Source organism: Enhydra lutris, unplaced genomic scaffold, assembly GCF_002288905.1.
Source record: "Enhydra lutris kenyoni isolate GAN:26980312 unplaced genomic scaffold, ASM228890v2 scaffoldscaffold61, whole genome shotgun sequence".
NCBI lineage: Eukaryota > Metazoa > Chordata > Mammalia > Carnivora > Mustelidae > Enhydra > Enhydra lutris.
In genome coordinates this window covers 6551262-6578631 of record NW_019154145.1, presented here as the reverse complement: position 1 = coordinate 6578631, position 27370 = coordinate 6551262, and the positions used below count along the sequence as shown (strand labels likewise).

The window sequence follows — 27370 nt, the reverse complement described above, 5'->3', positions numbered from 1 at the left end:
GAAAAAAATTTTGAATACTCAGACTCTAAGGGTCCCAACACATTGAAAAATATTCAAATTTGCCAACATTTTTCTTGCAGAGGAACAGGATGATGAGGAAAAGACTTTCTGGCATCGCAGTGTACTACACTGAGACGTACTTCTGCCAGGAATGGAAATACCAGTTCAACTAGAAAAAAGAACAATATAAAATTTCCAATAATTAAAATAGAGTTTGCTCGTGTATTTTTTTAATGGATGATGGAGAGTACCGACTTAGGTATTCCGCGCCACCGGATACACTGACAACAGTGAAGCAACAGGTTTATTTTAAAAGTTCAATGTTGGGACGCTGTGTGTCTGCCTTCGGCTCAGGTCACAATCCCAGGATCCTGGGATGGAGTCGTACATGGGGTTCCCTAGAACCAGGGAACCTGTTTCTCTCTCTGCCTGCTGCTCCCTAAGCCTGGGCACACTCACGCGCTCTGACAAATAAGTAAATAAAAAATCTTTAAAAAACAAGTTGAATGTTTATAATATGCCCCATATTAAATTCACTACAACTATTTAAGTGTGGCAAAAAATGGTTAAACGCTGATTTAAACAATGAACGTGGGGGTACACAGGTCTTCAAAATTCCTTTGGGAGTTAAGGGAGCCAAAGTTCCAAGACCACAGCAACGAACTCCCCCAAAGTAAATTGACAGGAACAGCTCAGACACACGGGGGGCCCAGGGCTGGGAGCAGGAGGCAGGCTACGGGGAGGGGAGCCGAGACTGGAGGCCCCCGGGGCAGGCTAAGGAAGCTGCCCTGTCCTATTGTTCCACAAGACAGAAGCACAGACCTGAGCAGCAGGAATGGTCTTGGGGGGGCGAGTCTGCCAGCAAGCGCTCGTCCCCAGCCTCGTTCTCGATCACCATCGCGGTGAGCGGGGTCACGATGTGATGTTCCAGAGACATCTGCAGGATTGTTTTTGTAATTTTCCTTTTGGCAGCTGCTGTCGGAGCCAGGCTTCTGGATTTGGGAAACAGAGGCATCAAGAACATTACTGCACTTAGTCCCACACCCACTCTGGGCTCAGCCGGGACCCTGGGGACCACAGATGAAAGAGGGCTAACTGGCTCCAAGAAGCCAGGATTTTACTTAGCCATGCAGTCTAAAGGATTTTTTTTAAATAGACTTTCTTTTTCAGACCAGTTTTAGGCTCACAGTAAAACGGAGGAGGAAGGACAGCGATTTCCCAAATCCTCCCTGTGCCCACACACCACAGCCTCCCCCATTATCAACAACCAGCCCCCCCACCGGAGTGGTGCGTATGTTACAATCTATGAACCTGGGCTGACATTTCATCATCACCCAAGTCTGTGGTTTACGTTACGGTTCATTCTTGGTGGTGCACGTCCTACGGGCTTTGACAAACATGGGATGACATGTATTCACAATGGTATATGGTACAGGACACTTTCACTGCCCTAAAAAATCCCCTGGGCTCCACCTGGTTGCCCTGCCCTCCCAAACCCCAGCAACCACTGATCTGTTTTCCGGGGAATGTTCTGGAAAATCAGTATTTAACTTCAGCAACGCGCTACGTATCTGCAATTTTGCTGTGAGTGCGCCCAGGATGCTTCAGTAAAAAGGGGCAGGGATAGTTCTTGTTCAACGGAAAGTCCCAGCTACAGCCCCATGTCTGTTTTATAACCGTACTGACATCACGGATTTTCTCTGTGAGTTCGGTCATCCAACCGCACTTCGTGTCTTCCTGACCTAGCTCTGAAGACTGTTCCACTCCCTGGGAACCTGACGTCAAAGGTGGGATGGGGCTCGGGTGATTTTCTTCTTCAGCACCTGTTGTGTTACTCTGCTGCACGTGGTCCAAGAGCTGTGCATTGCCCGGGAGCATAGTTTTTATATTGCACAGGTTAAGGCAGGTCGGCTGAGAAGCCAGAGACGAGAGAGCCGGGGGCTATTATGAAACCCGTCCTTAGGCGATATTAGAATCGTAAATTTCCCTCTGGACAATAAGCTTTTCAAAAGTATATGCAAGTGAACTACTGATACTCCCGCAACTCGGATCAATCTTACAGACATCATGCTGAAGGAAAGAAGCCAGAAACAGACAAATACAGGTTGTATCATTACAAGAAGTTCAGTCACAGAAAACTCATGGATGGTGACAGTGATTTCTACATCAGTGGGCGTGGGCATTCTGAGGGAAGGAGAACAAGGGACCCTTCAAAGAGGACAGAAGTGTCCTATAATGATCTGACAGTGATTATTACATGGGTGACACATCTAAGAATTCATCATCAAACTGTACATTTAAAATTCATCAGCTTCACCCACTTTGTGTATGTCGACCTCAATAAAAAAGAGAAAAGAGTGAATTCAGCTTTACTTAGAGTGCTTGGAACCAGTGGAAATTGACAATCCAAATCCCAAATTAATTTGCTGCCTTTCTTGGTTCCAAATCCCTTTTGTGTATTACTGCAAAATATTCAAGGCAAACCTCTTACTTTTGCAAATCCCTGTTATGTACATTCTTCTCTTCTTACCGCTCAGCTAGAAGTTGGTTGATTGTCAGATAGGCCCACAATTTCCTGGTGAAATCAGGATCTGCATGCTTGTCTTTTGATAGAAAATCCTCCAAGTCGTCCATTTGGGCCAGAGTTTCCAAGACTAACTCTGTGTTGGCCTGGGTGATGGAAGATTCAGTTGAAAGACACTGGGAGAGCAGAACTAGGGTTAATCAACCCACACTGTTCATATCTACTGTGAGCGAATCAGGACGTTATGTAAATTCAAGAGAAGTCCAAAATAATTCATAAGATCGCAAAAGAGGGAGTGCCTACATCCAAGGTTTGGGATTGGCTTTGGGATGAGAAGGGATGGATTTGCAGAATGGTTTGGGGACCACGGTATAGATATTCTCATGCCTTCCCTTTCACTCTACTGCTTTTATTCTGCCTGCAAGATTCTTGGGATGCAAGATATTATCCTGTTAATATACAAGACAGACTGTATCGAGGGGACCGGTTAGTATTTTTAGAACTAAGGAGATAAGCAGAAGTACCGAGGTGGCCGTGATGATGCTCTGTAATTGTTCCAATTTATCGGGGTTGTATTTTCCTGCCACCACGATCTCAGAGCCTCCAAAATAGTTGTGGAAACTGTTCTGAGTGACATCCGAGACTGACAAGTGGGGATAGTTGAACTGAACATTCCGGAGCAATGGAGTAGAGACCTGGTTGTAGAATTTCTACAATTCATAAAAAACAGAGAAATCATTATTGTCCTACTACTTCTTCGGTCTGAAGCACTTTTTTTAAGACAGGGGAGGGGCGTGTGAGCAGAGGGAGAGAAAGAGAGAGACTATGTTAAGCAGGGCCCATGCCCAGCCGGAACCTGACACGGTGCTTGGTCTCATGACCTCGAGATCATGACCCAAGCTGAAATCAAGAGTTGGACGCTCAACTGACTGAGCCACCCTGGCACCCCTAAGGCACTTTATGTTGAGATTCCTCACATGGTTAGCTGATATTTCTTAATTTATTTTCACAGGATCTCTGTGGAAAGCTATGGGACAAGGAAAACTCTCACAATTATCAGATGAACTGAGACAGGGAGAAACTAAAAAATTGTTAAGAATCTTATCCTGGACTTGAGAGCCCAACATATTTTTTTTTCTTTTATGACCAGATAAATACTCATAAGAAGAAAAGTCAGCTGGGTTGATATTCCCAAATTATCCCCTACCCCTTTCCTGTTCCCAACTTTAAATACGGTGCCTGACACTGACCCATGGCACCTGGAATTGACAGAGGATGGGGTAAAGTATATTCTTCTTCTATGTCTTTTTATTATCCATGGAGTCAAACTAAGCAAGAATTTCTCTCCTTTACCTTCAAGGACACTTACAGGCTATCGTTTGATCTTTGTTGCATTATAAAAAGTTGATAATGAGATACCAATGCACCTTAAAAGGGGAAACAATGCCCATGAGGGCAAGGAGGACTGGAGAGCCCAGAAGTTTCAGCGGGGCCTGGGAGGACTTGCTCAGGGAGTAGGGAAGTGCATCTCCCTCCTGCCTCCCATCTCACTGTCAATGCAGAGCAAATACACATGCAAGGGGGGCTGGGAAGGGAATCGAGCACTTTCTCATCGTCACGGCCGAACGCAGCTGAAATGATGACAACTGTGACTCAAACTTGGCGAGCTGAATGACTTTGAGTGAAGGAGGAAGAACGAACAGAAAAAAGGTGTTACTTTGAGCTGGGAGGATGTGTCCTGATTTCCATAAATCCTCTGAGCCATGCCACGGTTTTCATTGGAGAGTCTCTTCAAAAAATCGTAATCAACGTCAAATCCTATCCCCAAGCTGAACAGGGAGATGTTGTCTCGTATGTTCTGCTTCACGTTTTTCTGAATTTTTGACAATTTTAGTTCACCTAAGTGGATGACAACAGAGACGAAGAGAATGAGGGACAATCTTATAATGTTTTTTGAAAATCCACGGAGGGCGGTTTAGCAGAATTTGTCCCACCTACCCTTTGACCCAGAGACTCAAGTCTACGGGTTTCTCTTACAGCCACACTCACACAAACGGGAATGACATATGTGCAATCGTACACAGCCACACTATTGGGCATAGCAACAGATTGAAAACAAGTGCACAGTAGTAAGGGAGGTTGGGTAAATGATGATACATTCAAACCGGGAGGTACTATGCAGCCATGTAGTTATTAACCAGAGCAAGATAACTCTATGTATTTATACTGAATGCTCTCACAGATATATTTTTAAGGGAGGGAGAACAATGTAAAAATTGGCATATGTAGGATGTATTTGCATATAGGCATGCATACATGTGTGTGTGTATGTGTGTGTATATATTCACACATAAATGTGTGTATATGTGTATGGAGTATACACGTATGCACAGAATATCTCTGGAAAGTTACACAACAAATTGCCAACCAAAGATTGTCTCCAGAGACAGGAACTGGAGGGTCAAGGGACAGAAATGAGAAGCAGACTTAATTTTTTGCTATGTTTCCTTTTCTTCTTTATGATTCTATTCTCAAATTGAATTCTTTTTTTTTTTTTCAGGATTTTACTTTATTTTTTTAAAGTAATCTCTGCACCCAGTGTGGGGCTCGAACTCCTAACCCCGAGATCAAGAGTCACACGTTCCATCCAGTGAGCCAGCCAGGTGCCCCTCAAATTGAATTTTACAAGTAACCTGATCTGAGGTTCAGAAACTCTGAATCTACCACAAATACTACATAAAGTCTCCCATTCTAGTCTCACTATTAACAGAACGGGTGCTTTTTGTCTAAAACTCGAGTGGCCGCGGTCCTGACTGACGCACTCGTCTTCCTTCCACTGAGCAGCGTCGGGCACCGTCCTTGTCGACATGACGGACTACAACAAAATCCAGCACACACTCTTGTATTTGCCAGTAGAAAGACACAAATGAAGCAGATAAAGTAACAACATGTGACAGAAGCCAGGGGATGTGGGGCCATTTTGTGGAGAAAAACGTATAACGTAGAGGATATATCAGAAAGAAGTCATTTCTCCCGTTGCCTTGAGGGACTGGGGGAATGCGGAGAAGGATGGAATAAGTTACTGCAGACTCCAGACGTGTCCTGGGGACCGGGGACTGACACACTCATCTCACACTCCCGTACGTCACCTCACATACCTTACGTTGAGAGAAAATGCAATAGCGAGCTATCACAGTTTATACTCCAGTTTCAAAACAAGTGCTTTCAAGAGCATCACCAAAAGTGTCTGGGACTGGGTTTTGGGGTTGGGGGAGGTGGTGACAGTTCCAGGGCCCAGAGAGGCCTCCTTTTAGAAAACATGGGGCTACAATGGTTTAGAAACTCAGACAACTGCCAACAGATTTCCCATTTGAAGTGAGAGTGAAATATTTGTTACTGGAAGATTGAAAAGCTACTTGCCTACTGTGGGGTCACCATCAGAGACCAAAATGATGAGAGAGACTGACTCAGGGTCCAGCATTCCCAAATTATTGGCTTCGTTCAAAATAAAGATGGCGCGCAGGAGGGCTTCGTTGATATTGGTGCCTGTTAAGGTAAGAGTATGTGCTGCTCTGTTATGTACTCTCTCTTTGCACAAAAACTGTCACACCCTGGGTTCTGATTCATTTGTCTGGTGATCACGCACGTGTCATTTTACTCAGTCCCCAAATCCTTCGATGGTTTTCCAACTGACACAAATTTCCTCCAGGCTGGGCAAGATTCCCCAGCGGAGTAAAATTATTGACTTTATGGTAAACTACTCCCTTAAAGAGGAATTCGTCCTTTCAAAGCACCGGTCTATAGTTTTGTTAAAGACCAAACTGAAGGTCCCTCAATCAGCCTTGCTGACGTGCTGGGACACTGGTCTGGGGACAGGGGTATTTTGTGCTATGAGAGTAGTAAGAATTCTAGTGTCCCTTGCTGACACCCTTTTCTGAGAAAGATTGGGATGGTTGCAAACTTGTGTGGGATGGGTTATGCCTTGTACTTTCACAAGAAATTAACACTCATCATGGAATAATAATACACACATTATTTAAGGCAGGCCATTGCCGGCTGGGCAAAGACCACCACGGTAGGGAGTGATTCTTCCTACGTGAATGAAGATTTGAACCCTGTGAACGTTTCTCACTGGGCTCTGGGATATAAAGTCATTCACCTCCAGTGGGCTGGATTTTCTCAATGTACTTCTTGGCATCTGCAATCTGTGTTTTAGTAGCTGAGACTAAATCATTTCTCCAGGTTCGAACATTGTGGTTGAAGTCGACCACAGAGAATTGGTCTTCAGCTCTTAGGTCATCCAATATGGTCTTCATTGCTTCCACTGTCTGTTTCAAAGAAGGATGAAGAAGGGTCTCATTACTTAAGCTCTCAGTCCAAGAAGAAAGGAGGAAGACCAAGCACTCCTCCTGTCATCTTGCAAGTACCAACTCAAGCTGTCCTTCTCCCAGAAAACCTCTTGAAACCATCTCAGTCAACACTGACCTGTCTCTCACTTATCCTAAACATGCGTTGTCTGCATTTTGATACTGAAACTTTCACTGTTTATTTTGTTACGCCCAATAATTTTGACTGGTCTCACGTTTCGTTAAGAATCGCAAACTTCAGGTGCCCCTTTAGTGGTGCCTGGAAATTAAATATATTTCTCAAGTCCAGCAACTCACCTTCTCTAAAATTACTGTTTCTCATCTCCTGTCTTTTCAAACTACCAACACCTCCCACTTCCTGTCTCAGCTCACAACCTGGATTCCAACTGCACTGAGACATTAAAGCAATCAGAAGAAAACATCCATAGTCTCCCAGCTTCTTGTCTGGTAACCTAGGAGAACTAGCAGTATTTCTATCCGAGGCACATCCGTCCACTAGTGAGCTAGCTCTCATTCTCTCTCATCTCCTCGAGGACATGGCTCTAGCGGCTGGCCCCTGCATCTCCTACATTCAAAATTTCCCTCTTCTATTGGTGCATTTCTATAAATATAAAAACATGCTGTTATTTCTCACCCCTTTAAAAATCTCACTCGCGCAGCGCCTGGGTGGCTCAGTCTGTTAAGTGTCTGCCTTCGGCTTAGGACATGATCCCAGGGTCTGGGACCTGAGTCCCAAGTCAGGCTTTCTGCTCAGCGGACAGCCTGCTTCTCCCTCTCCCTCTGTCTGCCACTCCCCCTGCTGGTGCTCTCTCTCTCTCTGACAAAAAAATTTTCTTTAAAAAAGAAAAAGAAAATTTTTAAAAAAATAAATAATATGAAAAATAAATAAATGAATAAATAAAAAATAAAAACCTCATTTGTACTCACACCCATCTCTCAGTCTTCCTCTGCAATAGAATTCTTTGAAAGATTGGCCCGAACATACTATCTGCAAATCTTCTCTTCCTATTCTCTTTCACATCTGTTCTGTTCATGTTTTCACCATCAAGACTTCTTAAAATTGCTCTTGTTGAGGTCACAGTGCCTTTAATGTTGTCAAATCCAATGAACTATTCTCTCTTCTTATCAGACTCAATCTATGAACAGTATCTGAACCAACAGGTCACACCTCCCCCTTAAAAAATCTTCCTCAGTATCTTCCAGAATCTCAGACTCTCTTGGATTTTCTCTCCCTCTCAACTGGTTGCTTTTTTCACTCTTCTTTCTTTGCTGGTTCCCCCTCTCCTCCCTGAATTCTTGCTCAATATCCTAGGGTTCAGTCATGGTCTTCTTCTCTGACTACACTTGCTCCTTGGTGTTCTCAGTAGTCTCATTGCTGTTCCACAAACTGCTGGGTCCTAATCATACATCTCGATACCTCACTTTGGAATACCAGACTTGCATAGTCAATGGCCTCACTGACCTCGGTGAGATAGGCATCTCACACTCCACATGTCCAAGACCGAGTCCCTGATATCCCCCAGGAAGTCTCATTCTGCCCGTCTTTTCCAACTCATTGATGGCAACCTTCACCCCTCCTTCCGATTGCTCAGGCTGAGAGCTCAGAGCATCTTGGGGTCTTATTTTCTTCTCCCATCTCACAGCTTTAGGAAATACTGTTTATTCTACCTTCCAGTTAGAGTCCAGAATCCTGTCACTTCTTGCCATACCCACTACTGCCACTCTGGTCCATGCCGCCATCGTCCCCTGCCTGGACTACTGCAAGAGCTGCTTTCCTGACCTCCCTGTTTCCACCCTCACCTGCATGCCAGGCTCTTCTCAACACAGCGGCTGGAGATGGGCTTTATAGACTGTCAGATCATGTCATTCCTTCCCCCAAACCACCCAGCAGCTCTCCATTTCTCTCCAAGTTAGAGCCAAGGTTCTCACAGTGCCCCAAGGGGTTTCACGTTATCTGTCTGGTCCCTTCCTTTTCCCTCCCTGCTGGGCTGCTCTCTGCTCCTGGAACATGTCTGGCACACTCTGACTCAGAGCTATTGACCTGGCTGTCCCTGCTGCCTACAGAGGTCTGCCGCGGAGAGCTGCGTTCCTTCCCCCACACCTTCTGAGGGGTTCCTCAAGCCCTTCTCAACAGAAGCACCTACTTAGACAGCAAACCTGTCTAAAATCTTAATCCCCCCCCCCCGCAGCTGGCACTCCTGATTCCTAATATGCTCTTCTAAAAACAAACCAACAAAAAACCCCGAAAACATTTCTTGTAATACCACAATTGAAGATACCTTCATTTTTTATTTTTTGTAAAGAGAGTTTATTTATTTATTTTAGAGAGACAGAGCAGGGAAAGGAGCAGAGGCAGAGGGACAAGTAGACTCTGTGGTAAGCGGGGAGCTGGACGTGGGACTCGATCTCCTGACCCTGAGATCATGACCTGAGCTAAAACCAAGAGTTGGATGCTTAACTGACCAAGCCATTCAGGCACCCCAAAGATACTTTTAAATGACTTATTATGTTTATTGTTTATTCTCTGTCCCCATCTTCTCATAGAATGTAAGCTCTAAAACCTCCCTTTGGGGAAGGATAGTTTTTTTTAATGCTTTGGGTCAATTTTTTTTTTAACTGATGAGCCGTGTGCCTGACACACAGTGAGTGCTTAATATATATTTGTTACATGCACAAAAGAAGGAAGGAAAGAGTGAATACATGACTGTATTAGAGCAGAGATTCTCAAGGGAGGGCAACTCTACCCCCAGGGGACATCTGGTAACATCTGAAGGCATTTTTGATTGTCATGACTAACGGGGTGTGTGCTAGAGGCAGCCAGTAGGTCAAAGCCGGGAATGCTGCTGAACATCCCACCACACACAGATCAGCCCCTACAACAAAGAATCATCTAGTCCCAAATGTCAGCGGTGCCACTGTTGGGGAACCTGGCATTGTAGTTTAATGTCTTGTCCTTCTTTTAGATCCTAGAACATGATGAACACTTGGGTGGTCAGAAATGATTAGTCAATGAATGAATGGATGGAGAGATGGATGATTGGTTAGTTAATTGTTCAAATTGGTTGGATGGATGGGTTGATGGATAAAATAAGAAATGTCCTCATTTGTTCTGTAGAAAGGCACCTACACCATTTAATCCTGGATTAGCCTCTATTGAACTCCAACCTGGAAGACATGAGATGGGATGGCCACCCTCAAGGAATTGTGGTATAATCGGAAGAGATTTCAAAGTCACTCATGCACAGTGCAAGGGGGTAAAGTAAAACAGATGGAAGAATAAGACTATGAAGCAGAAGAGTGATCCCAGGGAGAAGGACAGGAGATGGCATCTTTCAGGGCGGTGAGTCAGCCCGAGCTGACCGCGATGAGGTCTCGGGGGAAGGCATGCTGAATGTCTGCCATGTTCGGAGGGGATTGAAGATGGTGGGGAGCACTGAGTACCCCTACCTACCAACAAGGAGGTACTTACTTGTTTCATTTTTATTCCCCACATAGAGCCACTGACATCAATGACAAAGAGGATGTTTTTGGGAATTGGGTCCAGGTTTTCCGGAGCAAAGAAGTGAACAAAATATCCATTAAATACCTGGAAAACAGAACACACTGTTTAGCATGCAGAAAGACGGGGCTCCAAGGACTAGGAGAGAAAAGACGATCCGTGGGGAGCAGGAGGCATGCTGGTCCTAAAGGGGAAGCTCAGTGTCCATCTACATCTCTCATCCTTCCTGCTCTCTCCGACCCCTCTCCTAGGAAGCCAGGCCTTCTCGGTAGTTGTACTCCCCAGGGCATTTCTCGTTGCTCCCCTCCATCCACCCAGTCCATGGAGAGCCTGCCTTCCAGGCACCCTGCTAGCCAACAGCCAATCAGGCAGAGTTTCTGCCCTCACAAGGCTCACAGGCCCACCCAGGATCCAGACAAGTAAAGAGACCACAGCAAGGTGTTACATGCTGTGATTGGGAAAACAAAGGACACTGAGAAGGCCCAGTGCACGTGTATCTGGCTCAGATGGGGGACTCCTTCCAATGGAAATGGAATGTACACTGGGCTTGAGTGTGAGTTTGGAGTTGGTTTGCCAGCGTGGGTCTGGGGCAGAGTTGGCGAGTGCAGGTAGGAGTGGGTGTTCCAGACCAAGGTGAGAAAATATGGCACACTAGGGGTTCTGCAAGTGGTTCAGGGCAACAAGGGCTATAGAATTCAAGAATTCAAGGAATTAGAGTGGAGAGTCAGCAGGACAGATCACAAAGGACCTTTATCAGCCCTGTAGAAAGTTTAGATAGTTCTCGAGGCTACTAGAAGGCCGCTCCGGCTAGATTCCAGATCGCCGTCTTTGCTTCTGCTCTAGACTCTAATGCCTGGCTCCCCTCGTTCTCTTTCCACTGTCCTTTGATCACTTCTAGCAGGACAGTACAATGCCCACCCGGTGAATGTGTAGCTGTGGACACTTCCCTGCCTCCCTGTCCTGGACAGAAGCATGGGCTTTCAGACGCCCTCTAAGGGCTCTTACCTCAGCACAAGGGAAACACAGACATACACCCAAGACACGACAAGAGGGGAATGGAGACTGAGGAAATCTCACAGTGAACACTGGCCCTGGAATTTACCACCAGCCCAGATCTTTCTCTTGCTCATTCTGTCCACCCAGGCCCATAACCGCTCTGCTTTCTTTGACAGTGTAACTGCAAAGGGCCTACATAGGTCACCCCAAACTCCCATTTTGTGATGTTCTTATTGTACTTCATATAAGGCCTAGAAGTACCCTTCTGGGACAAGTACATGAAACTCTCCACGACCCTCCATTTGGTTTTCTTGACATGGGAAGATGAGGCTTAGTAACACTTAGGGAAATGGGATTTCAGTCCCTTCTCTGTAACCACCTCGGGAGCTCGGAGCCACCCCAAAGCCAGGGAGTTTGTTCCACAAGAAACCTTTGTTTGGCCTCAGCATGGCGATTCTCCTCAAGACTGTTTTCACCTACCTCGAGTTCCCCGGCTTTCTCTTCTCTGTTCACGTCATACATCACCACCAGCTCTCCGTCCACCGCAGTCTCAGGGCAGCTGGGGCATTTTCTTTGCTGTGCCACAGAGGGCTTGAAGGACACATGTGCCTGGAAAGAAAAGGGACATCAGAGCCCAGTCTCCGCACTCTCCCTCCTGAGACGGGGGGCTGATACCTTCCTGTGCGCACAGGTGGAGAGGTCTTGCCCTTGGCTTGATGGCCGGCCTGCACCCAGGCAACACCAGAAGTCCCATTCCCAATGCAAGGGACAATGGCCGAGCATGTGAAGGGGTGCTGCTGCTCAGATCGGAGGACTTCTTAAGACACTCAAAGAACTCCTCCCTTCCCCCATGAGAGAGATGGCAACCAGCGTAAGAATTTGTGAAAGGGCTCCTCGAAGAGTTTGACCCTTCTGCTGCTGGTTATCATTGGTCAGGAAGCAAAGAGAATTAAGCTGAACATCTCTTGCTGGGACTAATGAAAATCCGGCACATGTTATGTGGAAGCTGTCTTTTAACAACAGTCAAGCACATGACTTGAGGGGAATGGGGACCCAAAAGGGACAGTCACTGGTCCAAATGCAAAGAAATGATAGATTTTGCTCAAGGATCTCTGTTCCTTCACATAGTTCACCACCTGACTGCTTTTTTGTTCCCCAGAGCCCAGGACGAGGAAAGATCCCCCAAGCTAGTGACCACTTAAGAGTCCTAGCAACACGCAACACTTACGATACCTTCTGGCGTCCTTTAGATATGACTGGAACACCATCAAAATGGCCATCAAACGTGTCAGGAACATGGAGAAATTTTATTCCCTGAGGTTCAATAACCCACACGTCTACCTAGAGATGGGAGAGAAAATTACTCAAAGCGTCAAGATATCTTTCAAGGCTTTTTGTGAGCACAAAGTACCATGACTATATCCTCTGTTGTTCTTCTCATCTCCAGGCTTTCCCAGAGGTGACCCACCATTGTTCCATGATCACCTTTGCACCTTCCTTAACTGCCATGGGATCTCATTCATCTGCCCATGGGGACTGAAGACCCCTTGGGCAACCCAGTGCTCCCCTTCCCTCGCTTCATTCCTCTGGGTTTCATTCACCATCTTTATCTTATTCTATCATTGTTGTTTATAAGAATATTCATGTTGTCAAAGGAAACAAAAGAAGGAAAGCCGCTGTGAAATGATTCTACTCTTAGTCTCTGGGTCTGTGCACCAAGGACCAGGGCCTTTTCCGTCTATGTGCTTTGAACAGAGCAAAGCAGGAGGAAATAAATCCCTTTGGGTGAACCTTGGAGAAACCATAGTCATGGCTTTCGTTTCTCTCTATGGACTCTAAGTTCTCTGATAAGCACTTCACATGTACAAACTCATTTAACTCTTACTGATGCTCTTATTATCTGTTTTATTTGCTATTGCTTATTTTATGGATGAAGAAACAGACTCAGAGTACCTGGCTTGGAAGTGGCTGAGCCAGGCTTCAAACCCAGGGCCCAAGCTCCTAATACTTTCTACCCTGCTTCCTGACTTTCCATAGCTTATGCTCTGTCTTTTCAGTTGACTTTGCCACACTATCTTCTAGTTCCAGGCCACAATATCCTACTCATTTTTTCATGAGATTTCCCAGCTTTGGCACACACCCACTTAAATGTGGGGCCATCAGATGGAGCCCTGCACACACTGGTTTCCTTACTACCTCTTCCTCATTAAGGATCATTTATAACACTGATGAGCTCTCTCTCCTTTGGAAGTCCCTGGCTTTGGAATCACACCAAATTTTTCTCTGATTTTGATTTTTTTAAAGTAGGCTCCATGTTCAGCATGGAGCCCAGCTCAGGGCTTGAACTCACGACCCTGAGTTCAAGTCCTGAGCTGAGATCAAGAATCGGATGCTTAACCAACTGAGCCACCCAGGTGTCCTTCCAATTTTTTTTTCAATCTGCTTTCATAAAATCATGGACATTTGTCTAAGCAGAGCCAACACTTTCTTTCTTGGTTATTACAAATTCCAGCATAAGATGTGAGCTTAATTTGCTTCCAAGATTCCCATTAGCTCCAGGTTCTCCGTCTTGGTAAGAACTAAATCTACAGAGAATCAGGTAGATCAGATATCCCAAGACAATCTGACCCAGGCATTTTGGGTAGTTGATTGAGTAGCTCCTGGGAGAAAGGGAGAAAAGCCAGGGAGTTGTAGCAAACTGGGTACCCTGTATTCATTCTTCCATAAGGTTCTACCTACAAACAAGTAGGCTACTCAGGACAAAGTTCAGTCTCTCCTTAAGAGCATAAAAATGGAAAGAGGATCTTTTCCCTAGTGTCACAGAAGCTATTAGCAGTCCTGAGCTCAATTTGATGCAGACATGGCCCCCAAATCTGGTAAAACACTATGCTTTGGGGATGTGTACCCAAGGTCCCATAGCTGGTTCATTGACTGGTTGGGACCAATCCATGGAGGCCTTGGGTCACTCGCCATATTTGTTGGCGTTTCTGCAAGAAACCAGCTATGGGAGTTGGAATAAAATATTTTTCCAAGATTTGATACATCAGGAAGGTAACGGTGGGGGTTAGAAAGAGAAATGTTCTCTGTGATTCCTGTGAGGGAAATGTATTTCCAGTTGGGTGGCCCTTCTGATGGTGATTAAAAAGCTTTTGTGGAATAAACACAAGGAGAAGGTCTAATATTCTGATTTCCCCTTATCTTTGGATAAGATCAAATCTCTTTAGAAATATATTTCATAGACTGTTAGGGCTGGGAAGTACCTTAGGAATCACCCGGTCCAACCTTCTTTCACAGATGAGACATTGAAGGCCAGGGAATAGGTTTGCCCAGAGCCCACAGATGTGAGTGTTAATTCTGGACCGGAACTTCGGAAACTTGCTACTTTGTCTAACATTCTTGCTAATAAATGAAGACTCTGTCTTCTTTTAAAAACAAGGAATTCCTGGGTGGCTCAGTCATTAAGCACCTGCCTCCAGCTCAGGTCATGATCTCAGGGTCCTGGGATCAAGCCCCACATCGGGCTGTCTGCTCAGTGGGGAGCCTGCTTCTCACTCCCACTCCCCCTGCTTGTGTTCCCTCTCTCGCTGTGTCTCTGTCAAATAAATAAAAAAAAAAATCTTTAAAAAAAATAAAAACAATGAATTCCTAAGAGCATGGGAAATTTAAGGATGAACAAAAATTTCAGAAATATAAGAAAATTTATGTGCTACGTAGCATGTGTGTTAAAAATAATTATCTTCTCCTGGCAAGGATGTGGAGAAAGGGGAACCCTCCTACACTGTTGGTGGGAATGCAAGCTGGTGCAACCACTCTGGAAAACAGCATAGAGGTTCTTCAAAAAGTTGAAAATAGAGCCACTCTATGACCCAGCAATCACACTACTGGGTATCTACCCTAAAGATACAGATGTAGTGATCCAAAGGGACACATGCACCCGAATGTTTATAGCAGCAATGTCTACAATAGCCAAACTATGGAAAGAACCTAGATGTCCATCAACAGATGAATGGGTAAAGAAGATGTGGTATATATATGCAATGGAATACTATGCAGCCATCAAAAGAAATGAAATCTTGCCATCTGTGACAACATGGATGGAACTAGAGAGTATTATGCTTAGCAAAATAAGTCAGAGAAAGATAATTATCATATGATCTCCCTGGTATGAGGAAGCTGAAAGGCAACGTGGGGGGGTTTGGGGGGTAGGAAAGGAATACATGAAACAAGATGGGATCGGAAGGGAGACAAACCACAAGAGACTCTTAATCTCACAAAACAAACTGAGGGTTGCTGGTGGGGGGGGTAGGGAGAGGGTGGTTGGGTGATGGACACTGTGGAGGGCATGTGCTATGGTGAGTGCTGTGAAGTGTGTAAATCTGGCAATTCACAGACCTGTACCCCTGGGGCTAATAATACATTATATGTTAAAAAAAATAAAAAATTATTAAAAAAAATTAAAAAATCATTATCTTCATGGACTCAAACTCAAATTCTTGGACTAATAGCATACAGCTTAGTCTCAAATCTTAATTGTTTCTTAGCTCTGTGTCCATCAGCAGGTTATTTACATATATCTGTAAGTCAGGGCTAATAAGATCTACTTTATAACTTGTGGGGAGGAATGAATGACCTATAAGTACCTTATTCAAAATATTCTAGAACTATTCTCATATCATTAACTCAGTAGCTAAATCCTATTATTAACAACCTTAGCACTTGCATCATTGTAGGCAAGATGCCAATCACATCTATTTATGGGATAGATGGGATTCATGGAATTGAGCAAGAGAGGGGCACCTGGGTGGCTCAGTCTAAGCATCTGCCTTCGGCTCAGGTCATGATCTCAGACTCCTGGAACTGAGTCCTGCATCAGGCTCCCTGCTCAGTGGGAAGTCTGCTTCTCCCTCTCTCCCACCCCCACTCATAATTTCTCTTGCTAACTCTATCTCAAATAAATAAAAAATAAAATCTTTAAAAATAAAAAAGAATTGGGCAAGAGAAGAGCACACATTCATCAACACTCCCAGAAACACAGCCATGTTGAGCTGTGCAGAGCCTCCAGCCAGAGCTGCAAGAGGGCGCTAAGATCCAGCCCATAACCCGCCTGCCAAGTCATGGGTCGTGACACGGGGCTGCATTTGTCAGGACAAGGGCATCTTTTCCTAATTTTCACCAACGCCCCAGATGTGCCAGCAGGGGCGCTGAATAATTACGCAGGGGCGTGTGCCCTGAGAGCGAGCTGATGCCACACGGCGGTCATGGGAAGAAGGTGGGTTCCGTCGGTCTGATAAACACCTTTTCAAATTGGAATGAAAATGTCACCATGATCAATTATCCCCTAGAGTCACCCCTGCCTGGGGGTCTCACCTTCCTATCTGTCAGATGGAGAGGCAGATTGGGAACGTGGTGTGGCCACTGAGGCCGAGACTGCAGTGCCGTATCTAGGAGACCATGGGTCAAGGAGAGCCAGTGGCTGCCAGATGCCAGGAGAAGCGAGGAACAGATTCTCTCCTGAGCCTTCACAAGTAAGGCCCTGCTAACACCTGGATTTCAGACTTTGGTCCTCCAAAACTGTGAGAAAACGAATTTCATTGTCTTAAGCCACCCAGGCTGTAATCGGTTGTGGCAGCAAAGCTAGGAAATCAGGAGCTGAGCCCGCACTGGAGTCGGTCAGGAAGCGTCCTGGTGGACTCCAAACCCATCACCGTGTTGCTGGCTTGTACGCACCCGATGCCACAAAGAGCAGAGAGCAGCAGCAGGTGTAAATCGGGGCCAGGAGCCATCAGTGGATGGGGTCACTGCGCGCCCTGCGAGTCCCGGCTCACCTCCAAGTGTCTGGCCAGCCGCCCGGGCTGCAGATGGAGCCTGTGTTCGTAGGATCCCAGCTTCCTCCACTTCACTTCCTGGTAGTGAAGTTCAAATTGCACCTTCGCTCCAGGGGGGACGTTTACTTCGGTTTTGAAGTTTTCCATATCCAGAGCCCTGCTCCTAGAGGTTTAACCCCCCCAACATGAGTCAGCACATGCACGACGGAGGACAAGACCCCACATCCATGCAGAGGGCACCCAGGCTTTTGAGGGCCATCGGGGCTGCTCAGGTGTTTACGAAAATGAGAGGAGGTACGATCGAGATCACTGAAACTTCTAGGGAACTTTAATTCTACCAACAGTTGGGTCTCCTGTCCTGCCTGATCTTTTTCCTCCAGAGCGTCTTAGAGATCTGAGTGTTGTCTGTAAGAAGCTAACAGGGACGGGTCCCTATTCCACGCCTGGACCTGGACACGTGTCATTTCAGACACAACAGCTCTGCAGGATGGATATCAACACCCTCGTTTTCCAGATGATAACAAATGAGGCTACGAGATTATTAGTAACCGGCTCAAGACAACTTGGCCACCCAGGCGTGGACCCGGGGCTCAAACCCAAACTGATAATTCCAGGGACAGGCCCCATTTCCTCCGCTGCATTGAAGGCTCATTCTATAGATTCTTTGCACCTTTGACTCTCTTCAGGAAGGAGAAATTTAAGATCCCATCAAGTGGAATATGTATTTCCAGCGTAAACCCCTGTGTAAGTACGTACTTATGAAGTTCACTGTGATCATTGCTTGAGCTGTTTGGTTTTAAAGAGGAAATGGCAGATTATCAAACGAGGCCGATGCGGGCCTGGTGATTGCACGGGAGCAGCTAGTGGCTGAGACTTTGACCGGCACTGGCCCAGCCCTTACCTCACCAGCCCCGCCGTCTTGCCTTTGGCTCTGGCCTGGGTGTAGAGCGCTCGACCCATGGTCTTCTCCTTAATGGAGCTAGTGAATGTTGTGCCGTCTACAGTCCTAAAAAAATGACAGGAGGCCCTTGAGTTGTTGAGTTTTTCTGAGCAGTAGTTTCTTTCTTTTTCTTTTTTTTTTTTTAAAGGTTTTATTTATTTATTTATTTGTCAGAAAGAGAGAGAGAGAAAGCACACAAGCAGGCAAAGAGGCAGGCAGAGGCAGAGAGAGAGGAAGGCCCCCTGCTGAGCACGAAGCCCAATGCGGGACTCGATCCCAGGACCCTGGGATCATGACCTGAGCCAAAGGCAGCAGCTTAACCCACTGAGCCACCCAGGCGTCCCTCCGAGCAGTAGTTTCAACCAAAGAAACGAACAACAAACAACCCAACCAGGTGGGTTTAATGAATGCGGGCAACTATCATTGTGAACCTAGAAGAAATGAGAAGACGGACATCTGCCCATCTCCTAGTCAGGAGCCCCTCGATATGAGAGTGTCATTTGAGAGACAGGCACCCATCCTACAAGCTTCCCTTCAGGCTGTGTTTATAATTGTTCCTCATTTTCGAGTTTTACCCTTCAGGTTAAGACTTGTTGTCTTTGGGTAACCCTCCTGAATGACAAATATGGCGAGGAGAGGTGACAGATAAATCACCAGTTACCTAGCTCACGTTTTTTAGAAGATGATTCTAATAGCCTGGGGGCTCATACTCTCCAGCAAGGGTGGAAAAGAGTGAGGGAAGATGGAAGGAGGTGCTGGGGAATCCCTCTGCAAATTTGTGTTTACCCCTCTAACATCTCCCTTAGGGACCTCTGACCTCCCTTTGCAACTCCATCTCTACCTACCTTATTTTAAGTGACGGTCATCTAATGAGTTCCAAGTAATGATGGGTCAGAGCCATCGAATTACAGAATTTCAGAAGTAAAATGGACCCCAAAGCCTTCAAGTGGACAGGACGTCTCACCATGTGAAGAATGCTAGATGTTCTGCAGTGTGGGAGCTAATTTCCTGTCCCAAGTGCCAGGGCTATGCCTGGTGAGGCTCACCTGAAGGCCATCTCTTTCGATGAGAAGTCAGAGCTAGGAGATGGTGACTTGCTCAAGGTCACACAGCTGGTCAGAGATGGAGCTAGAACTAGACCCCACGTGACTAGGTCCGTACTATTCCCATCACCCATACTCAGGTTCAAAGACCAAGGAGTCTTTGAAATAAAAGGAAATTGTCTTCAATGGGAGAATATTTGGAATCTTGATAAACAAAAAAGCAGAATAAATATTCTGCATAGAAGAAATATTTTGTGCAATTCACAGGAAATTGCAATGATCAAGTTGGCTACCTTTTCTGGTCTTATAAATTCAGCCCTGAGTGGAGGGAGACCAACGTAAATATACCTGTTGTAATTCTATCTTTTGTCACCTCAAACCTTCTATGACATGAGATGGATAAGAAGAAAAGAATAAAGGAAAACGGAAAGCAGCAGTATCTAGAATAAATTCTGGTTATGTGGCTTCAAAATTAAAATGCATTATAACAGTTCTGCATATACTTTTTCAGACACAGTGTCATCGAATACCACTACATAGAATCTCTTCTTTCTACATTTTCTTTTTTAGAACAGACTGCCTAAAATTTTTTTGAAAAATAAATTTCTAAGCCAATTAAAGGATACCAACTCAAAGTCACCTAATGCCTTTTTCCTACCTACTTTGTTTTGCTTAGAAAATATAATGTGTTCTGTAGTTTTCAGAAGAAGAAGTTTTTAGAATCTATTCACAGTTATCGCTGGTTACCTTGGTGGATGAAACACCAAAACAGATGAGAAGTAACTCAATCGAATGTTTTAGTAAAAAAAAAAAAAAAAATTGACAGGCTGTATGCAGAGCCTTGTGCTCTGTTCTAGGCAACGCGGACAGGACACAGCCAAACAGAGCACACTCTGGGGATGGCTGTGTAAATTGGTTGGGGGTAGAAAGCTATCCAAATATTTGGAAGAACATGGGGCGTTTAGCTTTGATGCATAAAGCCACCGAGCAGGACAAGATAAGTGGCCTCACTTTTGAAAAAACACTGGAGTGGCTGAAAAATATTTTTAATTATGGAAATCTTCAGACAAAAAAATAGAATAATAGAAGAAACCTCCACGAAGCCATGCCTGAACCACACCATTATGAGTACTCAGCCTGTCTCATTTCCCCTCTACCCCGCCCTCTCCTTCTCGATTATTCTGAAGCCAATCTCAGACAGCATACCATTTCATCCTCGAACACTTCGGTATGTATTTTGCAGAGAATTAGAAAAAAAATTTTTTTGTGAGTGGAACCAGAGTCGCTGGGTAGAAACGGAACAGATTTCAATGAAGTATGAGAAATAATTCTAACAGACCTGTCAATCATTGAGTGGATTGCTCTGGAAAGTAGTGAGTTCATCATTAAGGAGATATTCAAGTCAAGCCTGGATAAGCCACTTGTCCTCGGTGTAACAGAGGAATTCAATCACTGGACAGATGATTGGATTTAATCAGTGGTTCTCGTGTTTTTTCCCCATAGAGAAGCATATGACAGGTGACACGGAACAGCTCTGCACTCCCTATATGGTTTCCCATAAGCCATGGCAAATTCGTGTATTTCTCCCCGTCCCCTGCACTCCCTCCCCAACAAGAAAGCAGATTAAAATGCAAGTAAGTGTTGTTACCGGAGAGACAGCTTGGTTGCTTTAATTTATTAGACACCAGAAGCAAATCATTCCCAAATTCTGATATTTTGAACAGACACAAATCATGGGGACCCAGCCCACGACGACTCTTGACCTCCAGTGGGTCCACAGTGGGTCCTCAGTGGGTCCTCAGCTCTGAGAGTGAGAACCAGTGGAGCAGTTGGCCATTAAGGAACATTCTAACTATGAGGGGGTTGGAGTCTATGAGTAAAGCATACCCAGATTCTAGTCTACATAGGGGCTACTCACATGGAAAAGTTGGAGATGAAGGCTCCTTTGGGAATCTGAACATCAAACACCGCGTTCTGAGGCTTTGGGGAGTTGTTCACCACTTTGGTCTGGATGACGGTGCTGGCCATACGAGAAGTAATAGTTGACTGCACTTTATAGCTATAAAGAGTCACTTGATCAGCCTCTTCCTGTAATTGGCAAGAAAGCATGGGGGGGACTCAGAGCAAAATTACCCAGAATTCCACCACGTATTTCGTGGTGAGAGCATTACATTTTATTATGAATAATTCTCAGGCACTGGTGAGCATATAACTCGGATAGTATTAAACATTCTCCTAACTTGGAACCCTCCCTCCCAGGCAGAAGCCTGCCTTTGTTTTGAAGTAGCTTGAGATGCCTTTCAGCTCTGAGTCTACTAATAATGACGTTTAAAATGCAAATACAAGTAGAAAATGGTTGTGGGATACAAGATTGGATTGAGAAAGTTCAAGAAATAACTTCAAAGGCAGGACCCTAGCCAGAAGAAAGGAAAAGGATAGCAGGGTTTTAGGGGACCTTGGCTGTATCTCCAGAGAGGGGCAAAGCCAAGGGTACAAGGGATGGAAAGACGCATGTCGTCCCCATATTGCTATCTTCCTTCTTCCATCTTTCTTTTTTTAAAAATAATTTTATTTATTTATTTGATAGAATGAGAGAGACAGGGCACAATCAAGGGAGCCACAGAGGGAGAGGGAGAAGCAGGCTCCCCGCTGAGCAGGGAGCCCAACGCAGGGGCCAATCCCAGGACCCCGGGATCATGACTTGAGTCGAAGGCATATGCTGAACCCACCGGGCCACCCAGGCGCACCTGCCTTCTTCCATCTAATCTGTTATGGTGCCATCTTCTCCCCGTCCTCTTCTCCTTCCCCCAGTTAAAACAAAGTAGGACACACTGATGGGAGTGAGCAAAAACTGGAACATGAAGGGAAAGTATCTTGTCGATGCCGTGACTGGTCCAGCTCTCTGGACCTCCTTTGCTAATCCTTCTGTCCTGATTTAAGGCAGCTCCGGCCTAACAACCTGCAGGCCATCACTGTGCTGAAAGGCAAGGTACCGGGAGCACACATCTTTCAGGGGACACGTGAGAACCCCAACCTCCTTCCGGGCGATGGCAACCTCCCATCCTGTCTTGCTTCTTCTCCTAAAGGATTTGCTTATTTCAATACTAGGCGTCATCCCCAAAACTTTATCAGCCAAGAGTAAGCCTTTCAACCCCGTAACAGCCAGCTCACCTCAAACTAAGACCAAAGTCCAGGCTGAGTTACTTGGCCTTCCTACCCCTTAAATTCGTGCTTCTCGTGCTGTCTGTCGGTGGAGAGCAGGAAGCCAAAGGAAAGCACTTCCTTTCGTGTTTTCTGGATGCAGGGAGGACTTCTTTGAACATCTCAGGGAATTGGACCGTTTCATGTTCGGAAACTCCTTTCCCACACTGTCTACCTCCCTCCCCCCAAATCCTCTGGGTGTCATATTCTAAATTAAAATAGCTATATTGGAATGAATATGTATGCTTGGGTGAAACCTAGGTTTCTTGGCAAAACTTGAGAGAATAGAAAGAAAGGACATTTTTCAGCTCCTGGTGACATCGCTCCTAAGTATATACCATATACTCTTTCATGCTGAATTTTAGCCACACTTCCAAACAGAATTGGGCAAGAGGGTATTTCGAAAGTCAGGTAAATGCTCTCAGGGCTAGAGACAAAGAGGCAGCCGTATTGATCTCCTGAGAATATGTAACAGGAAAATCATTCGGTCATCAATTTTTAACAAAATCAAAGTAAACTCACCATCGTTTCTCCAGATTCTCCAGAAACACTTCTCTGTGAAAGGAAGGTAAATAATCATTTTTCAAAAGTGTGTTACTTATTACCTAGGGGACAAAAACTGCTTTGTCTCAGTCAAAAAAAAAATTTTTTTTTCCCCCTTCAACACTGAGCTACAATTCATTCACGGGAGCCAAGACATAAACGCCAAATATTCTTGAAAACTGTTTTCCCACTGGTGTGTTTCTTTGACTACATTTCTCAGCCACTTTGCGAGCATACCATTCTTTGATATAATGCTGGAACATGTCCTTTTAAATGAAAATATTCAACGGAACTCATGCTGAGTGGCCTATCTCCCCTTTCTCCGGTTTGACAGATTTTCTTATTTAGCTGAATAATAATCTGGATGCCCCAGGCTACCACAGGGCTCTGGACCTGCCATTTCCAAGGTCCATAGTACGTTTGTTCCCTCACCCCAGCAATCATCCTTCAGATCTCAGTTCAGGGGGATTTTCTCTGTCAAGCTCTTTTACACCCACCCCCAAACTAAGGAAGCTTCTCTTATTAACTTTTCACGGCAGCTAAGCTCTTCCTCCCAAGCAAGACAGCGGGAGTGCCTGTCTGTCTCCTCCATTGGACTGGGCTACATAAGGGTAGGGATTTCGAGGCATTTCCTCTTTGGGGTGGCCCTGGACTGGCACAGGGACTGGCGTGTGGAAAATCCTGCACTTTCACTGCTCTGCTAGGGAATTATCCACGTGAAGCACTGTCCTCTAGGCATGGAAGGCTGAGTTGGGTCTACAAGTGGGTGACTATCTAACGTCTGTGGGACTTTACCAGAGTAAGTCAGGTGCTGGATACAAGGCTAGCTAGCCTGACCTGAATGCTTGGAGTGAATTGAGGTTTTAGGGAGTCTTATGTGACCTCATGAGGTCAACAGTTGAATTCTTTTGAATTTTTTGAAGGTGATTCACAATGATGACGTTTTCTCTCTTATGACTAGATGACATGAGAGCCTGCCCATTGGGTTTTTGTATTATTGGTCTACAAGAAACCGGGACTTTCAGAAAGTCCAAAATTCTCACCCAAACAAAAGAAGTCATTGGTCGGCTTAGTGTTGCTTCCATAAACACCCCCTTTCTCAGCACGTGGGCTCCATGGGGGGAGAAGCCACACCCTTCCTGACCTCCTGGAGAACTCGCCCCCAAGAATTAGAGGCTGCATCCCTGCTATGGAATGACTTCAGGAGGCAGCCTGGAACCTGGCCAGTCTCTCTGCTCTCTGAGCCTCTCCCCAGGGCAGCAGGGACCGCGGGGGTGGGGGGGTGGGGAGGGAGGATGTGGGCTCAGTGGGCAGGCATCTACCACCACTGAGAGCAGCAATGCCCGCCTAAGAGGAAATCCTTCCTGATAAGACAGTGAACTCATCCCACCATCAGAGAATTTGAAGAAAACACATAGCCATCCATCCTTTAAGGAACTAAGGTGACCCATTCTGATTTTAAAAAAAAAAAAAAAAAGCTCCGAGAAAATCTAGCAGAAAGCATCTTAATCCTTCCCCTCCTTCATGATCTCTTTCACGATCTCTTTCCCTTATTTCCCCCTCGGAGACTAAGGCTTGTTGTACCTGATGCCTCCGGTTCTCTGGCACAAACTGAAACTTGCCTGGGGCCAGTTCCACAAGATCTTCGTATTCTGCAAACTTAAAAAAGAATGTAGGTTTTTTAATTTCTATTAACAAAAAAGATCTAGAGGAAAGGAGGTGGGTAGGGACAGGCATAAGGGCATTCACTCTGTTTTTCTATCTTATTTCCTATACCTTTGGGAAATCCTTTTTTTTTTTTTTAAATACAGTGACTTCTTTAATGTATTTCTATTGGCTAGCTATGTCTCAGAGGTGAGTGCATGGAAGGTAGTCTCTTCAAATTTGTTGGATGAAGGAATGCACTTCTTAGTTTGCTGGAAGATGTCGGGACTCAGAGGTCGGGGTCACAGTAACCCAGGGATCAGTAGGGTGTCTGGTAGACTGGTCTACTGGATAGACATCGGCATCAGCAAGAGCAAGATAAATGTGCCCATAGGTCTCCTCCAGTTAAAAATGTTGGAGAAAAAATGCTGCTGGGAAAGGAATACCAGTAAGAAGTGACTGAAAAAGCACAAACACATTTGGGTGTCTTGGCTTCGATCCCCCGTTCTGCCGGTGAGATTTCCAACACACTCTGGTGATTCTTAAGGTGTTGGAAAATAAGATCACGTCTAAGCAGACAGAGTGATTTTGTTTTTTCCTTTCCTGCAAATATGCCATCCTGTACTTTGGCATTTCTGTGGGTAAACCACTCTGCAAGGATTACAAAGTCTCTGCACTTCCTAGGATGTTCCCATAACAAACGTTCCTTTTCTGGCATCGAAATAGTTTTGGCATGACTTCCAAAATAACTCCGTCCAAGACTTTCCTTATGTGGGGGATGGCCGAGGGCCCTAAGTGGAAACCTTGGGCTCCCTGGAAAGAATCCCTGCGCTCTGCCAGCCCACTTGCCATCTCCCCTCCTTAACAGCAATCTTGAAAGTGTCCTGATGACAGGACTTACTGCTCATGTAGGTAGGAAAGACAATGGTGCTTTGATAATGACTTTTCTTAGACTCTTAGTGCAAGAGTGATAACGATGTGTCATCCTTGTCACAGCTAATAATTATTAAGTGCTTTCTAGTGCTTGCATTGTGCTGGGCAGTTTACATACATCATTTAATTCCCCTGACCCCCCCTTTGGGTTTGATCAATTATCCCCATTGTTTAGGTAAGGAGTAGGCAGCTGTGTTCCAAAAATGTCGCACTGCGGGCCAGTCCATTGAATTTGACTGAATTCTCTTGCAAAACCCATTAATGCTTTAAACGGTAAATACATGTTGCAGTAATTGGAACAATGAACACTCTTGCTCAGGGGAATTTTACCATAAATTTCCTTTCCCCACAGTACAAGGTCCTCGAACAGCAATAGCCACAGGCTATCCACTAAGCCTGGGTGGAGGCCCACAACAAGGAGTTTTCCGGGAGTACTTACTTCTGGAAGTCCATTGGTGGGGATCTCGAAGCCCCGTGTTCCAGAAACAAAGACGCAGAAGAGAAAGCACATGAGTCGATTCATTCTGCCCAGTGGCTTTGCCAAGCTCCCCGTGCGGAGTCCCAGCAGAACTCCGCTCCTCGCTGAACCCGGTTCAAAGGAACAGCAGAAGGGTTCGTGTTTTAAAAGAAGAAAAAAAGAAGAAATCTCTCAGACTTTGTTCAAAAACAGGACAAATATTTGTTCTGGAGTTCAAACTTGAGCTATGGGGGTGGATCCGCCACCCGGAGGTTATCCAAACAGCCAAGTCAGAGGTAGGCCCTGGGCTGTGAGGACAAGTCAGGGTCAGATGGATGTGCTTCCTTTGGTTTTTGCTGATTTCTGCTCCTCTCAGAGTCAGAGCGACCCCAAGATCGGACCCAAGTGGGAAACTAGACAGGGAAACAGAGTCAGAGAGACAAGGGCCAAAGTGCAAAGTTTCTGGAAACGAAATCCTTTTGTTTCGATGAAAACAGGAGAGGTTTAGCAAAAGGGGAAAAAGAAAGTCCATGGTGTTCTGTGCAAAGAATTCCCTGCTGGCGTTTCCCCCTCCTCTTTGCTAAGTAAGCAGCTACTGCAGTGGAGAACTGGGCAGGCAGCTGGGCGGACACGAAGATGTGCAGAAGAGCGTGTGTCTGAAACCAGGAGTCACGTTGGAAAAAATTAAGAAACACTGTGCGGAAAGGTCACTTCTCTTAAAAAGAGAAGCCAAGAGATCAGTTTTTGTTGAGGGTGCAATTCCTAATCTAGAAAATTGGAGAATTTCCTTAAAAAAAAATTCCTGGAAGTAGCAAAATTGTTTAGCCAAACATCAGGGTACAAGGTGAACCCACAAAATCAGTCACATCTCTCTTTATTAGTTAGTGGTTGCACCAGAAATAGCATGAAGAAGTCCTTTTTTAAATTGTATCAAAAGCACATAGGAATTTAAGTCAGGGCAGAGATTTATAATAAGAAACATCTCAACTCTGGTAAAAAGAAGGAAGCTATGCATAAATGGAGAACTGTATTCTTAAAATACTAATTGTTAATGCTGATAGTTAAAGGGGCTAATAACTAAATCATCAGCTAAATTGATATATACTTTTAAATTTATTTTTTTAAATCTTTTAAATCTTTTTAATTTTTAAAATCTTTTTAAAATGATTTTATTTATTTATTTGACAAACAGAGATCACAAGTAAGCAGAGAGGCAGGCAGAGAGAGAGAGATAGGGGGAAGTAGGCTCCCCGCTGAGCAGAGAGCCTGTTGCAGGGCTCGATCCCAGGACCCTGAGATCATGACCTGAGCCGAAGGCAGAGGCTTAACCCACTGAGCTACCCAGGCGCCCCAATATATATACTTTTTAAAAAAGATTTTATTTATTTAAGAGACAGA

The 27370-nt window shown here is 45.2% G+C and overlaps 1 protein-coding gene across 1 annotated transcript in view; it reads right to left on the bottom strand.

Moving 5' to 3' along the window:
* Positions 1 to 26103, bottom strand: part of LOC111158627 (inter-alpha-trypsin inhibitor heavy chain 2) — a 37086-nt gene extending 10983 nt beyond the window's left edge. The window contains exons 1-15 of the mRNA XM_022520776.1: positions 25955 to 26103; positions 24523 to 24597; positions 22918 to 22950; positions 21113 to 21282; positions 18113 to 18217; positions 17212 to 17374; positions 12620 to 12727; positions 11867 to 11995; positions 10361 to 10477; positions 6684 to 6852; positions 5945 to 6070; positions 4242 to 4423; positions 3049 to 3234; positions 2531 to 2670; positions 823 to 992 (exon numbers count right to left, since the gene is read on the bottom strand). Coding sequence (XP_022376484.1) covers positions 823 to 992; positions 2531 to 2670; positions 3049 to 3234; positions 4242 to 4423; positions 5945 to 6070; positions 6684 to 6852; positions 10361 to 10477; positions 11867 to 11995; positions 12620 to 12727; positions 17212 to 17374; positions 18113 to 18217; positions 21113 to 21282; positions 22918 to 22950; positions 24523 to 24597; positions 25955 to 26038 — 1957 coding nt within the window. The 5' untranslated portion in view covers positions 26039 to 26103. The remainder of the gene's footprint in view (positions 1 to 822; positions 993 to 2530; positions 2671 to 3048; positions 3235 to 4241; positions 4424 to 5944; positions 6071 to 6683; positions 6853 to 10360; positions 10478 to 11866; positions 11996 to 12619; positions 12728 to 17211; positions 17375 to 18112; positions 18218 to 21112; positions 21283 to 22917; positions 22951 to 24522; positions 24598 to 25954) is intronic.
* Between the last annotated feature and the right edge of the window lie 1267 nt (positions 26104 to 27370).